This window comes from Mchenga conophoros, linkage group LG18 (assembly GCF_057382185.1).
Source record: "Mchenga conophoros isolate Kocher_MC1m ecotype Shallow Benthic linkage group LG18, M_conophoros_male_GT1.1, whole genome shotgun sequence".
NCBI classification, from domain to species: Eukaryota; Metazoa; Chordata; class Actinopteri; order Cichliformes; family Cichlidae; genus Mchenga; species Mchenga conophoros.
The window spans coordinates 5,641,796-5,659,479 of record NC_140543.1 but is presented as its reverse complement, the minus strand read 5'-3'; the positions used below and the strand labels follow the sequence as shown (position 1 = coordinate 5,659,479).

General features: G+C 40.3%; 1 protein-coding gene across 1 annotated transcript; it reads right to left on the bottom strand.

Moving 5' to 3' along the window:
• Positions 1-479: 479 nt before the first annotated feature.
• Positions 480-17,093, bottom strand: LOC146553057 (uncharacterized). The gene is made up of 3 exons (XM_085255476.1): positions 16,933-17,093; positions 10,997-11,234; positions 480-2,898 (listed from the first exon to the last, which is right to left on the bottom strand). The coding sequence occupies exons 2-3, from the start codon at positions 11,217-11,219 to the stop codon at positions 1,487-1,489; spliced, it is 1,635 nt and encodes a 544-aa protein (XP_085111602.1). The 5' UTR covers positions 11,220-11,234; positions 16,933-17,093; the 3' UTR covers positions 480-1,486.
• Positions 17,094-17,684: the final 591 nt, after the last annotated feature.

Below are 17,684 nucleotides of genomic sequence, written 5' to 3'. Positions count from 1 at the left end.
GTTTAATGAACTCAGCAGAGACTCCAATAAAGAGCAGCTGAGTCAATCTGGTCTGGACTCTGGAGGAGAGTCATGGTTTCAGAGCCTCTGTAGGACAGAAAACCTGCATTTATAGTGGGATAGTCTTCTGCTTAAATAACAGGATCATTCAAAACCGTTGTGTGACTCTGGAGGCTACACCCATAGACTGTGTGTCAGAAATATGATTTGTGTTCAGTATTTGAGCAATTTTATATGGTTTCCATATTCTTAAAATTTACTTTTGAAGGCGAATTATCTCTATTTCCAGTTAGCATCGGACTTCACTGAACAAGCTGGGTGATGGAACAAGCTGATGCTTTAATTTGCTGAATTATTTTGCACATCTTGCCAGTGGTAACAACACAGGCAAAGTTTTCACATCCATTACACAACATGGTGAGCGTCAGTAGTTGAGGGATGAAGTCACATATGTCAACATACATTTGCATCAGAGAACAGTCTCTTCAATTTACTTTTATTTCTATTTCTATAATATGTGAAAACGAGAATATAAAATACCCCCCAATCTAACATCTCTCACAATACAAATGAAACTACAATGCTTTGTAGACTGCCCAAGAATTTGAACAGGGTACTGGGCTTAAGTATAACAGACCCAAATTCAAGCACACTGGGTGAAAAAGTCCATTGTAAAAATCTGAGTTTAAATAAATAGTTTCTCAATTTATATAAAACATAGTCAGACACCAAGAAACAAATTGTGGAAAAAAGCTAAATAAAGGAGAACATTGTTATGTTGTTTGCTGCAAAGAACTGGTTATAATCATTTTTGACATTTTTTTTAAACTATAAAAATCAGAAAGGAATTTGGTTCCAGTAGATGGTGGCTCTCAAGCACAGCAATGTAAATCTCTCTCTTACACACACACACACACACACGCACACACACACGTCTATATATACATTACATATGCATACACATACATACACAAAGCTGTGTAAACCAACTATAAATAACTAATCTAAACTTATATACATTAAATACAGAAATTAAATGAGGTGGAGTGAATACTAATGAATATACATAAATAAAAAGCACAACTAACTAAATCAACATCACAACATGAAGTGACTTCCAGTCCATAATGACTCCAGATTTTTGGTCTTAGGTATTACTTGAATGATTTCAAATCTTTTGTAGGAAAACCAGAATGACTGATGAATTAAATGTTTGCAATAAAAAAATAATAAATGTTTTTTATAACAAAGTTGATTAGGTAAAAAAAAAATTAACATCTACAATTAATATATACATGTTATCTGTACAGTTATCTGTACAGAAAAACATTCATCATAGTAACAAACCAATTAGTGTAACAAACAGTTGTTACTGTTACGGACATAAAATACCAAATTGAACTAAATATGAGGTAATCTTTTCCCTCATATATTGTAGTGAAGCTCCGCTTTGAACATTGCTCCATTTGAACTCTTTCCTCCACTTTCATGTACTGTGAATTCTCATGTGCTTTTTCAAGTTTGTTGTCTGACTCAATATTTTACCACATATGTTACACAAGTTTGGCTTCTCACCTGTGTGAATTCTCATGTGAACTCTGAATGCTGACGCGTCACTAAAGCTTTTCCCACAGGCGCTACAAGAATATGGTTTCTCACCTGTGTGAATTCTCATGTGAACTCTGAATGCTGACGCGTCACTAAAGCTTTTCCCACAGGCGCTACAAGAATATGGCTTCTCACCTGTGTGGATTCTCATGTGTGTTTTTAAGTGGATCAGCTGACGGAATCCTTTCTCACATGTGCTACACCGATAAGGTTTCTCACCTGTATGACTTCTCATGTGAGTTTTGAAGAACAGAATGCAACTGAATTTTTTTCCACACAGACTACAAGAATATGGATTCTCACCTTTGTGGATTCTCATGTGTGTTTTTAAGTGGCTCAGCTGACGGAATCCTTTCCCACATGTGCTACAGCAATAAGGTTTCTCACCTGTGTGGATTCTCATGTGAGTTTTGAAGCACACAATGTCACTGAATCTTTTTCCACAGCTGCTACAAGAATATGGCTTCTCACCTGTGTGGTTTCTCATATGAGTTTTCAAGCTGTCCATATCACTGAATTTTTTTCCACAGGTGTTACAAGAATGTGGCTTCTCACCTGTGTGGATTCTCATGTGCCTTTTCAAGTGTGCCCCCTGATTGAATGTTTTACCACATATTTTACACAAGTGTGGCTTCTCACCTGTGTGGATTCTCATGTGAACTCTGAATGCTGACGCGCCACTAAAGCTTTTCCCACAGGCGCTACAAGAATATGGCTTCTCACCTGTGTGGGTTCTAATGTGAGTTTTTAAGCCGTTCATCTGAATGAATCGTTTCCCACAGGTGCTACAAGAATAAGGTTTCTCACCTGTATGGACTCTTAGATGGTTAAGCAGTCTGTATTTATACTGAAAGGTTTTTCCACAAATCTCACATTTTACAGACTTTCTACTTGTGTCAGGCTTACACTGACTATATGACATGAGCTGGCTCTCTACTCCACTTTGCTTTCTCTGATTTCTCCTCTTTGTGTTTGCATTTGTAGTTGATCCTGAGTGCACATGCTCACTTTCTTCCTGGCCTTGGCTCCACTCTGGCTGAGGACAGTTGTTAGAAAGAAAGTCACTGCTTGGTTCAGGTTGCTCATGAGTAGAAGTCACCATACATTTATTAGTCTCTTCCTTTAGAAGAAGCCGCTCTCCCTCCTGACTGGTGCAGGGTTCCTCCTGCTCCTCTTTAAATTCTGGAGGCTTTCGATCCTCCTGATCCAGACTGGAGATCCTTTCATGGTTAGAGACCTGTTGGTCTGCAGGAACCTCTTCCTCCTTACAGATCTTTTGATCTGAAAAGTCTCAAGAGACAAAAACAAAAACATAAAATGAAAAAAACCAAAAACTCGAACATTAAAAAAACAAAACAAAACATCTCATCAACTATTAGAAATTCTCTATGAGCATGTCGCCCACGTACGCCACTGACACTTAGATACACCGGAATAAATTGAAGTTTGGGGAGCTACATACAAATCAAAAGATCTTGCTGCATTTTCTTACATATTAATTTTGTACATTACTACAATGAATTTTAAATAAAACCCCTCAGATGCAGTTTAAGTGCAGACCTTCAGCTTCAATTCAGTAGGTTGAATGAAAACACGGCATAAAAATGTGAGAAAAAAAATCATCATGTTCATTTCTAATACAGATGCTTGCTTTCTCCTTTTTAATACTCTACCAGGCCTTTACTGCAGTGACTTTCAGGTCTTGTTTGTTTGTAGGCCTTTCTGTCTCAAGTTTAGCTTTCAACAATAGAAATGCATGCTTAACTTGGTCAACGCTTGAGGGTCGACGGACGTGCTGACGCGCCAAAAATCAAACCACCAATTTAGGACAACACAGCAACAAGATGCAACGACCCAGAGTCTCCATTTCAACTTGGGTCAAAAGTGCGGACTTCAAACTTTATACCAGTTTTTAAATTGTGTTGACAGGCCACGTAAAACAGACGTATGATAAAAAATACACACAATGTTTTTTTCTGAATAAAATAGTAGTGTTTACAGTGGGAAGAAACTGTAAAAACAGTGTTTTTTTAAGGACAGCGCTAGCAAACACTCCTTTTTATCTTGTGAGAGAAAAAGACAAAACACCCCTTTCCTTCCCCATTAGTGAAAAAATGTACCATGTTAACCAATCGAAAATGATGTGGCAACATGTGGCATTTTGTTGTTTGGGAAAAGGTGGAAGTTTTAGGAGTGACACCGGCGAGTCATAGCGAGCGAGCGAGCGAAAGAAAGAGAGAGAGCAAGTTTTGATGCGTGAGAGATTTGTGACATTTAGCATGTTTGGAGGGTATAGTTAGGGTGTAGTTTAGTCGTTGTGTTGTTTTGTGTCAGTTCTACGTCTTATGTGTGCATTTTTAGGTACATAGTACCATGTACTATAATATTTGCAAAACGTGCGCATAATTTTTAGAAATGTACAATTTCTATTTGCATTTTAAGTTTCGAAAATGATTTTTTTTAAACACGTTTGTGGTTTTTACAGTAAAAAATATAACTTTTTTTCTACTCGGATTTTAGGTTTTTGGTCTCAATTGTCGTCAGTTGAAGCAGAATTTGAATTTTTTTTTTGAAAACATGGACATGGCATCCTTTGGATTAATGAGGATGACTTGCTTGTTCTTAGTGCTCAGGTCAAAAACTTTCTTCTGTGATGGAATTTCCTATCAAACTGGCTGCTTAGGCGTCAAGTTTCTAACTCAACAATGCTCCCATCCAGACGACGGGCTTTTCAGGGAAGGCCTTGCATCAGCTAGACAATATTAAACCACATACTGCATCTATTCCAACAACATGGCTTTGTAGTAGTAGAGTCCAGGTGGTGAACTGGCCTGCCTGCAGACATGGCAAATGTTTCTTTCATCCACTGAAAATATTTTGCATGAAAGTGAAAAATATGAAAATGGAGACCCAGGACTGTTCAACAGCTAGAATCTTATATCAGAGAAAAATGGGAAGAAACTCAAAACAGCAGCTGCTCTCCTCAGGTCACTAACTGTTGTTAAAAGAAGACAGAAAACAGTGGTAACATGGCTCCGTCCTGACTTTTCTGTTGCTATCTTCAATTTCAAAATAAGCAAATGTTTTGTATATTTGTTTGTTTTGTTGTTTTTCTTCTACAATGTCCAATTGGGTTTAATTGGGTTTGTATCTGTAGAAATTTTATATCCATTAACAAATAAAGACAATCAGCATCATAATATGAACTCATTTTCAGGTTTCAACATTAACTAGACACAAGATTGTTTCTACTTTCTCAACCAACACACTTCGGCTTGTTCCTTTTAGTTTACATTATTCCTGTACCCCTGAAAATAAAGTTTAAGTTCTAATTAGAATCCTACATTAGTAATATTTGTTTGTCTCATCTATAGAGTATTCCAAACTTTTCATACTTTGTTGGTAAAATTATTTAGCACTAATTTCCTAGCAGCGGCTGTACTGTCCTGTGACAATTACACCCAGCTGTATTAGGAATTAGGTTAAAGAACTGTTTTGCTTTTTCGTTTAACTGTTGTTAGTTTTGCCATATTTGTGCCTTACCAACAGTGTTGGGTAGTAACGGAATACCCCGGGGTTCCCTTTACTACGGTTTGGAGCCACGGACCTGTTTCATATACGTGCGGAATAGTTTTCTATATGAGACCCAGCAAAAAGTGTAGCCGTACCTAATGTCCAACCTACTGATACTCATTTTACATTAAGATTTAAAAGTCTAGTTGGTACCTGTATGAGGAGTATCCTTCAGTAATACAGGGAGTGCAGAATTATTAGGCAAATTGTATTTTTGAGGAATAATTTTATTATTGAACAACAACCATGTTCTCAATGAACCCAAAAAACTCATTAATATCAAAGCTGAATGTTTTTGGAAGTAGTTTTTAGTTTGTTTTTAGTTTTAGCTATTTTAGGGGGATATCTGTGTACTCCACCTCCACCTTGCTGGCGTCTGAGTCGGACTGGAGCTCTCTGCCCTTTACCAATCCAGCCACGGGCCCATCCATCTGGCCCATCAAGACTCACTCTCATTTCATCAGTCCATAAAACCTTAGAAAAATCAGTCTTGAGATATTTCTTGGCCCAGTCTTGACGTTTCAGCTTGTGTGTCTTGTTCAGTGGTGGTCGTCTTTCAGCCTTTCTTACCTTGGCCATGTCTCTGAGTATTGCACACCTTGTGCCTTTGGGCACTCCAGTGATGTTGCAGCTCTGAAATATGGCCAAACTGGTGGCAAGTGGCATCTTGGCAGCTGCACGCTTGACTTTTCTCAGTTCATGGGCAGTTATTTTGCACCTTGGTTTTTCGACATGCTTCTTACGACCCTGTTGACTATTTTGAATGAAACGCTTGATTGTTCGATGATCACGCTTCAGAAGCTTTGCAATTTTGAGACTGCTGCATCCCTCTGCGAGATATCTCACTATTTTTGACTTTTCTACCGAGGGAATTTACAGCAGTGATTATTACGGCTGTTTACATACCCCCACAAGCCGACACTGACCGTGCACTCAGGGAACTGTACAGCGCGATCAGCAGTGAGGAAACCGCACACCCAGAGGCAGCGTTTATCACAGCCGGAGACTTTAATAAGGGAAACCTGAAGAAAGTCTCACCAAAACTCCATCAACACATCCTTTTTAACACACGTGGAAACCGGCTACTCGACCACTGTTACACCTCTTTCCGGGATGCGTACAAAGCCCTCCCCCGCGCCCCATTCGGCCAATCAGATCACTGCTCCATCCTGCTCCTGCCCGCCTACAGGCAGAAGCTGAAACAGGAAGCTCCAACCCGGAGGGCGGTGCACTGTTGGACGGACCAATCGGAGTCTGCGCTGCGGGACTGTTTTGATCACGCGGACTGGGTAATGTTTCACGTGGCCGCCAGAGACATTGATGAATACACAGACTCTGTGCATTTATCAGGAAATGCGTGGAAGATGTCGTCCCATCCAGAACAGTTAAATCCTCCCCAAATCAAAAACCCTGGATTAACAGAGATGTTCGCGCGGCACTGGCGGCACGGAACACCGCCTTTGCCTCCGCGAACACATCGGACTACAAACACGCACATTACCAACTCCGGAAGACGATCAAAGCAGCCAAACGTGAGTACAGGGACAGGGTGGAGCAACAGTTTGACAACCCTCGGAGTATGTGGCAGGGACTAAACACGATCACAGACTTTAGAGGGAAAACCAGCACACCGCAGACCACGGCCTCTCTGTGTGAGGATCTAAACGTATTCTACGCTAGATTCGACGCAGCGAACACCATGAGACCGGACAGTGTGCGCACCGCGGATGACGTCAGTGCGCACACTGTGTCTGAGGAGGATGTGCGGAAGTGCTTCAGGAAGGTGAACGCACGCAAAGCTACTGGTCCGGACGGGATTCCCGGCCGCGTCCTCAAGTCATGCGCGGCTCAGCTGGCTGGAGTGTTCACACACATCTTCAACCTTTCCCTCTCTCTGTCTGTAGTCCCAGCCTGCTTCAAAATGGCCACCATCGTCCCTGTACCCAAATCCTCCACCATCTCCTCATTGAACGACTGGCGACCTGTAGCCCTGACCTCCATCGTAAGCAAATGCTTCGAGAAGCTGGTCAGGGACTTCATCTGCTCTGCACTACCCGACTCACTGGACCCTCTACAGTTTGCATACCGCCACAACAGGTCCACTGATGATGCCATAGCCCTGACACTACACACTGCCCTGTCACACCTGGAGAAGAGAGACACGTACAGTGGGGCAAAAAAGTATTTAGTCAGCCACCGATTGTGCAAGTTCCCCCACCTAAAATGATGACAGAGGTCAGTAATTTGCACCAGAGGTACACTTCAACTGTGAGAGACAGAATGTGAAAAAAAAATCCATGAATCCACATGGTAGGATTTGTAAAGAATTTATTCGTAAATCAGGGTGGAAAATAAGTATTTGGTCAATAACAAAAATACAACTCAATACTTTGTAACATAACCTTTGTTGGCAATAACAGAGGTCAAACGTTTACTATAGGTCTTTACCAGGTTTGCACACACAGTAGCTGGTATTTTGGCCCATTCCTCCATGCAGATCTTCTCGAGAGCAGTGATGTTTTGGGGCTGTCGCCGAGCAACACGGACTTTCAACTCCCGCCACAGATTTTCTATGGGGTTGAGGTCTGGAGACTGGCTAGGCCACTCCAGGACTTTCAAATGCTTCTTACGGAGCCACTCCTTTGTTGCCCGGGCGGTGTGTTTTGGATCATTGTCATGTTGGAAGACCCAGCCTCGTTTCATCTTCAAAGTTCTCACTGATGGAAGGAGGTTTTGGCTCAAAATCTCACGATACATGGCCCCATTCATTCTGTCCTTAACACGGATCAGTCGTCCTGTCCCCTTGGCAGAAAAACAGCCCCATAGCATGATGTTTCCACCCCCATGCTTCACAGTAGGTATGGTGTTCTTGGGATGCAACTCAGTATTCTTCTTCCTCCAAACACGACGAGTTGAGTTTATACCAAAAAGTTCTACTTTGGTTTCATCTGACCACATGACATTCTCCCAATCCTCTGCTGTATCATCCATGTGCTCTCTGGCAAACTTCAGACGGGCCTGGACATGCACTGGCTTCAGCAGCGGAACACGTCTGGCACTGCGGGATTTGATTCCCTGCCGTTGTAGTGTGTTACTGATGGTGACCTTTGTTACTTTGGTCCCAGCTCTCTGCAGGTCATTCACCAGGTCCCCCCGTGTGGTTCTGGGATCTTTGCTCACCGTTCTCATGATCATTTTGACCCCACGGGATGAGATCTTGCGTGGAGCCCCAGATCGAGGGAGATTATCAGTGGTCTTGTATGTCTTCCATTTTCTGATGATTGCTCCCACAGTTGATTTTTTCACACCAAGCTGCTTGCCTATTGTAGATTCACTCTTCCCAGTCTGGTGCAGGTCTACAATACTTTTCCTGGTGTCCTTCGAAAGCTCTTTGGTCTTGGCCATGGCGGAGTTTGGAGTCTGACTGTTTGAGGCTGTGGACAGGTGTCTTTTATACAGATGATGAGTTCAAACAGGTGCCATTCATACAGGTAACGAGTGGGGGACAGAAAAGCTTCTTACAGAAGACGTTACAGGTCTGTGAGAGCCAGAGATTTTCCTTGTTTGAGGTGACCAAATACTTATTTTCCACCCTAATTTACGAATAAATTCTTTACAAATCCTACCATGTGGATTCATGGATTTTTTTTTTTCACATTCTGTCTCTCACAGTTGAAGTGTACCTCTGGTGCAAATTACTGACCTCTGTCATCATTTTAAGTGGGGGAACTTGCACAATCGGTGGCTGACTAAATACTTTTTTGCCCCACTGTATGTGAGAATGCTGTTTGTAGATTACAGCTCAGCATTCAATACCATCGTTCCCTCGAAGCTGGACAGGAAACTGCAGGATCTAGGACTGAGCAGCTCCCTCTGCAGCTGGATCCTTAGCTTCCTGTCTGACAGATGCCAGGTGGTCAGACTGGGCAGCATCACCTCATCCCCCATCACACTGAACACTGGTGCTCCACAGGGGTGTGTACTGAGCCCTCTCCTGTACTCACTCTACACCTACGACTGCACAGCCACTAACAGCTCCAACATCATTGTGAAGTTTGCGGACGACACTACAGTGGTGGGTCTTATCACCAACGGTGATGAGACGGCTTACAGGGAGGAGGTCAGCGCCCTGACCCACTGGTGTCAACACAACCATCTCACCCTCAACGTCGCAAAGACAAAGGAGTTGATAGTGGACTTCCGGAGGTGCAGAGAAGTACACACCCCCATCACCATCAACGGCGCTGCTGTGGAGAGAGTGAGCAGCTTCCGGTTCCTTGGAGTACATCTGGCTGAGGATCTTACGTGGTCAGTACACACAAACAAAACAGTGAAGAAGGCGCAGCAGCGCCTCTTCTTTCTCAGGAGACTGAAAAGATTCGGCATGAGCCCCCGCATCCTCAGGACCTTCTATCACTGTGCCATTGAGAGCATCCTCACTGGATGCATCACCACCTGGTATGGCAACAGCACCGCCTACAACTGCAAAGCTCTCCAGCGAGTAGTGCGGTGCTCTGAACGGATAATTGGAGGTGAGCTTCCCTCCCTCCAAGACATCTACAGGAAGCGCTGCCTGAGGAAAGCGGGGAGGATCATCAAGGACTCCAGTCACCCCAGCCATAAACTGTTCAGACTGCTTCCATCAGGAAGGAGGTTCTGCAGCATCCGGTCCCGTACCAGCAGACTGAGAGACAGCTTTTTCCATCAGGCCATCAGACTGCTGAACACGTCATAGACACCTCAGCTTCACTACTGGAACTTTAACATTATGCACTCCACACTGTATATAAATGCCACTTGTTTTGCACATATTCAACTCTGTATATTTTATATATTTTATTATTATTATTATTATTATTATTTTTACTATTTAATTTGTAAAAATGTGTATACACACACACACACACACACACACACACACACACACACGTAGGAAAATATTTAGTATACACATCCAGAAATGCATACACTATTATACATTGTACATATATTTATTAGTTTCAGGTTGGCCATTCTTTTATTTTGCTCGTTTGTGTTGTTGTGTTTGCACATCTCTGTTGCTTGTGGGGCTCGCACACAAGAATTTCACTCGCATGTGCTGTGCCAGTGTGCCTGCACATGTGATGTGACAATAAAAGTGATTTGATTTGATTTGATTTCTGAGCCTGTCAAGTCCTTCTTTTGACCCATTTTGCCAAAGGAAAGGACGTTGCCTAATAATTATGCACACCTGATATAGTGTGTTGATGTCATTAGACCACACCCCTTCTCATTACAGAGATGCACATCACCTAATATGCTTAATTGGTAGTAGGCTTTCGAGCCTATACAGCTTGGAGTAAGACAACATGCATGAAGAGGATGATGTGGACAAAATACTCATTTGCCTAATAATTCTGCACTCCCTGTAGTAATAAATCACACAGCAATTCATGTAGTTGTAAAAAGCATGTGAATATATTAAGTAATCCAAAGTATCCAGAATACATTACACTCACTGAGTAACGAGTTCTGAATACATTACAAAATACATATATTCTGTAATACATTTTAAAAGTAACTTTTCCAACGCTGCCTACTATTAGCAAACTTGCGAGCCACATGCTATGAAGCAAATCTATGGTCTACAGTGACCCCTTGTAGACATTGTGAGACATCGTTTCTGCTTCCAGAAAACCACAATTTGTGGGACTGTCAACTGCTCCTAAAAGATAACTGAGCAACAATAACAGATATTAAGGCGCCTTTTCCTTCTTCCCAGTGCAGACATCACTGATGCTTCACTCATTCCTGCCTTCCTGATAGTTTCACATACCTTTGCTTTGTATCTGTATTTCAGGTTTCCAGATGGTATCCAGCAGTCTGAGCCTCTCCTGCCCGGTCCAGACCATGATGTGTTCAAACTCGTGACTGGTGCAGAGTTCCTCCTGTTCCTCCTTAATCTGAGGAGGCTCTGGGTCCTCCTGCTTCAGACTGGAGCTCCTCTCCTGGTTACAGACCTGTTGGTCTGCGAGAACCTCCTCATCCTTACTCTTCATTCTGTTTTGAGAATTCTTGAAAAGAGACAAGTGATGACGGGAGAAATTAAAAATGAACAAATGTGACAAATGTTTCAAGAGCAAAAGTAATTATATCACTAGAAAAATTTGCATTTCTTGCGAAAATGCAGTGTGGATGCTTTAAAGCTGAAGCTGTATGCAAAAACTAGCTGAAAAAGCTGAAAAGTTGCAGAAATTGTAAAAACTTTGCAGAAGTAAAGGAACTTTGCTAAAATGTAATAACTTAGCAGAACTGCAATATCTTAGAGGAAACATAATACTTGGCAGAAATACAATAGCATAGCAGAACTTAGCAGAAATATTGTAACTTACCAGAAACATGATAACTTCTCAAAAATACAAGAATTTAGGAGAAATAGTATAAGATAACAGAAAGAATATATTTATCCAAAAATACTTAAACATTACTGAAACACTATGATTTAGAAAAATAGTACAACATAGCAGAAATACTGTGTTTTACCAGAGACACTGTGATGAACTATGAATATTGTAATTTTAAATTAATAGTATGTTTTAGCACAAATACTATAATTTGGAAAAAATACTATGTTTCAGCACAAATACTCTGGTTTAGCACAAATATTATAACATAGCAGAAATACAATTATATAGCAGAAGTGCTATATTTAGAAAGAAAAATATAATATAGTAGAAATACTATGATTTAGCAGAAATACTGTAATCAGGACATATATTGTAACATGACAGAAATTCCTCCACTTAGTAGTAATACTTTAACATAACACAAATGTTATGATTTGGCACAAAAATCATGATTTGTCAAAAATACTATGATTTAGCAAAATACTATGATTGAGCAGAAGTACTAAGATGTAATAAAAGAACCTTGATTTAACAGAAATACAATTATGGAGGAGTAATACTTTAAAATGGGAGAACTATTGATACACACACACACATACACAGAGCCTAAAGGGAAGAGTATTTGTGCCATGGAGTGTTAACAAGAATGTGAGGTCCATATTAGAAAAGCTGGTAAAATCATAAAAGTTTGCAGAATTGTAATAAATGATGAATATGAATTACTGGTCTGTGATAGTGTATTAATTTGTAGGGGAAAAAAACATGTTGACCAAGGTGGAATCGAACCCACAACCTTTGGTTTGCGGACCCGTGTCATTAACAACTGCGCCACTGGGAAAGAGAGCGGGTGCCTTGAAAAACAGGGTAATGAGCAGTCAGAATTAGATTGCGGTGAGAGGCAAAAAAATGCCGTTTTCTGGAGTTACAAAACGTCATGTAACTCAAAAACTAGGTGGACTAGAAGCATAATTCTTGTACTGGGTGAATCAGCGGACTTTGGTGTACTTTGACCGCGATTTTCATTGCTCTCTGTACATCCGTCGCTGAGATATGACGAGAGAAGGAACGGCAGACCTCAGATATGATTGGCTGGCTGGGAAGCCGTGCAGGCCCTGATATGTGCATTTGAATGTCTGAGTCCTCACAGAGGATTGGCTGCCTGGCAGAAATATATAGAAATAGTATGATTAAGCATAAATACTACATTTAGTAGAAATACTATATTAAGCACAAATCCTATAAAAAGCAGAAATACTGTACTATGATTTGGTAGAAAAACTATAATTAATCAGAAATACTATATTTGGCAGAAACACTATATTTAGCACAAATCTTATAAAACAGCAGAAATAGTATGATTTAGCACAATAGTAATAAGTTAAACAGAAAAGTTGGAAAAGCAAAATGGACAGCTGAAAAAATGCTGAACATGCTGAGGGTCCCTCAAATATACTTGTTAAATGAAAAAAATCAGCAAAAAAATATATAACAGCCACACAATCACAAATATGTACACATAAGGAAACACACATGCACAGAGAGAGACACACACAAGATCCAATTCAGTAAACCAGTCTAAATATATTGAATTTTAATCTTACAATGAGATCATCCCATTAAAAGGATTTCTCTCTCTCTCTGTCACACACACACACACACACACACACACACACACACACACACACACACACACACACACACACACACACACACACACACACAGGGAGAGAGAAGTAAGTTTCCAGCTCAGTCAAGCAGGCTGGGAGCTGCAAAATTTGAATCCACCAATCAGAGAGGCGGTGTACTTTTCCCCGCCAAAACAGGTGCACGCAGCACAGAGAGACACAGGATTTTTGCAGTCTGTTTCTCATAGTGACGACTCCCCTCAAACAAATGACCATAATTTCCTAACCGTAGGGGCTAGAACGGTCATTCTTACATCGTTCTGTTCAGAAGAGATGGAGGAATCTTCCAGTGTTGACAATTTATCATTAAAATATGAATTATTAAAGATATTTGACTTGTAATGCACCATAACTGAGTAGAGCAAAGCAAAAACTGCCTTGACTTGCCTTCAAAAAACGCTTTGTAACTCTAAATCTATTTGGAGTATCGATATCATTCTTTCACCGTAAGAGACAGCAGGCTTTGGTGAACAGTCATGGAAATTTTCAGGTCTCTGTGGAAATCCAACAAAAAGTTATGACGAGAGAAAAAAGTGGTTCATTTCCAGAGTTTGAAATCTGAGCGAAGGACGAATTTCCTACCCTCAAACGAGTCCAACTCATTTCAGAACGGTAATAGGTGAGAAAGAAATTCTTTAATTGTGAGTGTCAGGAGTGTCTGAAGATATACTGGGACAAGCCTCATGTCTTAACTTTGCTTCGTTAAGGAGATATGACGATTCGAATATGCCTCTCATTACAGAAATCAAGCGGTGATTTTGAACAAACTCTCCATTGACTTTCTATGGAGAGTTTTGCGACTTTGTGTTGGTCTGAGGAGATTTGCAAAAATTCTATAAATTCCACAACAATGATAGTGACATTTTCAGAAAGCCAGCAAAAATACCTACGTTTTGTTGTATAATTTGTGGAAGTTGAGTGAAATTTGAGCAAGTAGCAAGAAGTTGTTCGGACATGAAGAGAAGACTGCAAAACCTTCAGTGGCACACTGGAAGCCAAGTGCATAGCAACCATAACAACGCATGTATTTTGTGAAAAATCACAATTTTGCAACTCAAAACTTTAAGAGGCATAAAAGTAAAACAGTAAAAGATTTAAAAAAGCTGAATCATACCTGAATAGCCCAATAATTTGAGAACATTTTAAAGTTTGAATGGTTGTTCTACGTGAAAATATGAAGAAGTAGTTAAGTTTTAGCAGAATTGCAGAAGTTTCCTATTCATTTCAAATTAAAGGAAAAAAGCTTAATATTTTAAAAAGTATAATAGTGAAAAATACCAAAAGACATAGCCGTCATTAGCAGAAATAGCAGAATAGTTTAAAATTTGAACGGTGAAAATCGGCTGAAAATTGTGGAAGTAGATCCACGGCGAAAAGTGTACAGAAACACCAAGAAGGAACTCAATAGTGCTTAAAGCATCCACACAATTAAAATGTATATTTAGATGGAGAATTTTAGAGTGTTTTTCACCACCTGACTATGATCGGAGTCCAAATTTCAAATTAAAGGCTGTTTCACTTTGTTTGCTGATTTGTGCTTAAAGCTGCAACACCTACCAGTATTTTGTTTTGTTTTTCATTATTTTCAAACTACGAAATAATTGCAGTAAAAATAATGAATTAATATCATGTAAATTATTTAAACGGTACTTAAGATGGTGGTTAACACTGTTGCCTCACAGCAAGAAGATTCTTAATTCGACTCAGGAGTTTGCATGTTCTGCTCCTCAGTGTGTCGGTTCTCTCTGGGTACTCCAGCTAGGGCTGCCACAAACGATTATTTTTGAGATAGTCAACTAATCACATCATGCATCCATTGTTGTAAAACGTACAGCTTATTGCACCAGCTCGCACCTGCTCTTATATAACTATCATTAGCTTACAGCTTAAAGTGTTTAACGTATGTGCTCACTAAAAATAAAGACAAGATGATAGTTCATTAAACTTTTAATTAAATTTGCAGATTAAACACCACCGAGACAATCAATTCAGCAGTCTGCTCTTTGCTCCCTCAAATATAACAGGACATTGGAGTAAATTCTCAATCATCTCACATTTCTGTTCAGTTTTCTGTTTATTCAGCTGTGTGAAAACTGTAACTTTAATCTCAGCCAAACTGATGCACTCAGGAAACAATAAAACACTGAAAAAGCCAGATAATAACATTTATAAACTAAGTCACTTATATAACTAACCCTATAGATGAAAGCACATAACATTTTATTTTCAAAAGCAAATAACAAGCTTATAGAGCAGTAGTTTTCGGTTTTCAACAAAAGCATGCAATTTACTTTGTGTACAGTCAAATGGAGTTGAGTCAACTAGTGCCACCCGTGGCAAGGTGCCATAGCCTACAGCCAGATCAACTTGTGACACAGACATCTGCAGCACAATACATTTGTAACTTTCAATTTTTTCTGTTTTTGTGTCTTGCGAATAAACCTTTTTTATATAATTATATTATGCATTTATTTTTGGCCTACGTCAGTAGAAAATGACAAATTATATACACAAAGTTATTGAAATCACCAGTCCTGTTGATTATCATGATTTTATTTTCTTTCCCATAACAAAGAAATACGTCTTGAACAAATATATGACACATTAATATTTCACATCCTGTTATCATAGCCTGCCTGTGTAGAGAATACATTAACATGGCAAATGTATTGTGCATGAAACAAATTCAAACGAGGTGCAGATGTGTGTCACAAGTTAATCTGACTGTAGGCTTTAGGCACTTGACCACAGGTGGCGCTAGTTGACTCAATTTGAGTGAACATAAAGTAAACTGCACGTTTTAGTTGTGCAGCGAAAACGCTGAAATCGGAGTAATAACACGTACGAGGGGAACAATAACGAAGACAAGATTCTCCCGATCGTTTACTCTTGCTGTCCTGTGAACAACATCGGCGTGGTGTTAATTGTTTGCCGTTTTCGCGATCGCCTCGCGCACGAGAATATCACCAGGTAAACTCGCGACATTTCTAAACATTTTGTTATTAAAGAGCAACAAGACTGAGGGAGTGTGTTTGAGGTAACCTTATAAATGTCACGGATGACACATTTGGTGTTTATTTGCTGTTTTGTCGGTAGCGGCTACTGAAAAGCAAGTCTACCACACATCTGTTCGGCCAACGCCAGTTAATCCGGAACACTGGCCGCGAAGGATTTCACTCGCAGAAAAGGCTCATCGATGGTGGCTGGGATCGCGCCACGATCATCAGCCATTGCAGCCTAAGGCTCGGGGAAACGAGCCCGCCAGCCCTTTATAGTGGCCGAGCCCACTGGCGATAAGGAAAGGTAGCTCGTCATAGAGGACTCACGCTCGGGGAGACGTTTTTATGGTCGACTTAATAATGGAATAATGGCATGCATTTATATAGCGCTTTTCGAGACCCTCAAAGCGCGTTACAATCCCACTATTCGGTTCTATACTTAGGCTCCCAGAAGAGCCTCGAGAACCCTGGCGCTGTCTTTGCATACCTCCACAATGCTATGTTATTTAATCTTTAAAAAAAAAGGAGATTTCCTGCGTACGACCAGAAAGAGCTCAAGTACCGCGCGTTCCACAGTTTTAAAATAAATAACCTACAACATCTGCACGGCAACCACGTGGTGCGAGTTGAAGGTTTCTCTCACAGATTCTTTCGTCCGCGTGTTTAATACTAAAATCTTACCGTTTAAATCAAAGGGACGCACTTATGTGATGAGCTGCTGGTTGAATTTAGTCTGCGCTGATGGTTGATCTCACCCTGGTCGATTGTTTCTTAACCTCCGAGCAGATTTCTACCTTGAAAAACTCTCAAACCACTGTTGTTTGTTTGTTGTGGAGTTTGAGTGACGTCATTTCCGCTATACTTCTTCTATTAGAATTTCGAGTAGAACTGGCGCACTGCTGCCCTCCTCGGGTCATTCGTAGTCCAAATAAAAGTCCTTCCAAACAGTCCAGTGCTTTGCAGAAACCCGAATAAAGAATTTTAGTTCCCCAGTGATCCAAGCCAAGTATTGACTTAAACAGTCTGTAATATTCTGCAGCACAACTGGAACAGACTGTCTAAACATGTAAAGTAATGACACCCATTCTTTTCATTCTGTTATTGCTTTTTCCACATGCTGTTTTTTTGATGATGGATCCACATTCAGAAGACCCAGTGCTTATTAAATTAAATTAATTAATTTTATTTATATAGCGCCAAATCACAACAACAGTCACCTCAAGCATTAACTGAAGTTTCTGTATGTTTCCTTATCATTTCATTCATTTTCTTCACTCCTTAACACATATCTGAGCTCCTTTGTGAACAGTCTTGAACTTCATTTTGGACCTGTTTTAATCACTCTAGCAGCTACTATGTTTGTCATTTCCATTATTTTTCTTGCACTAAACTATTTGCACTAAACAATAATTTCAGATAAACTGTAATTCCAT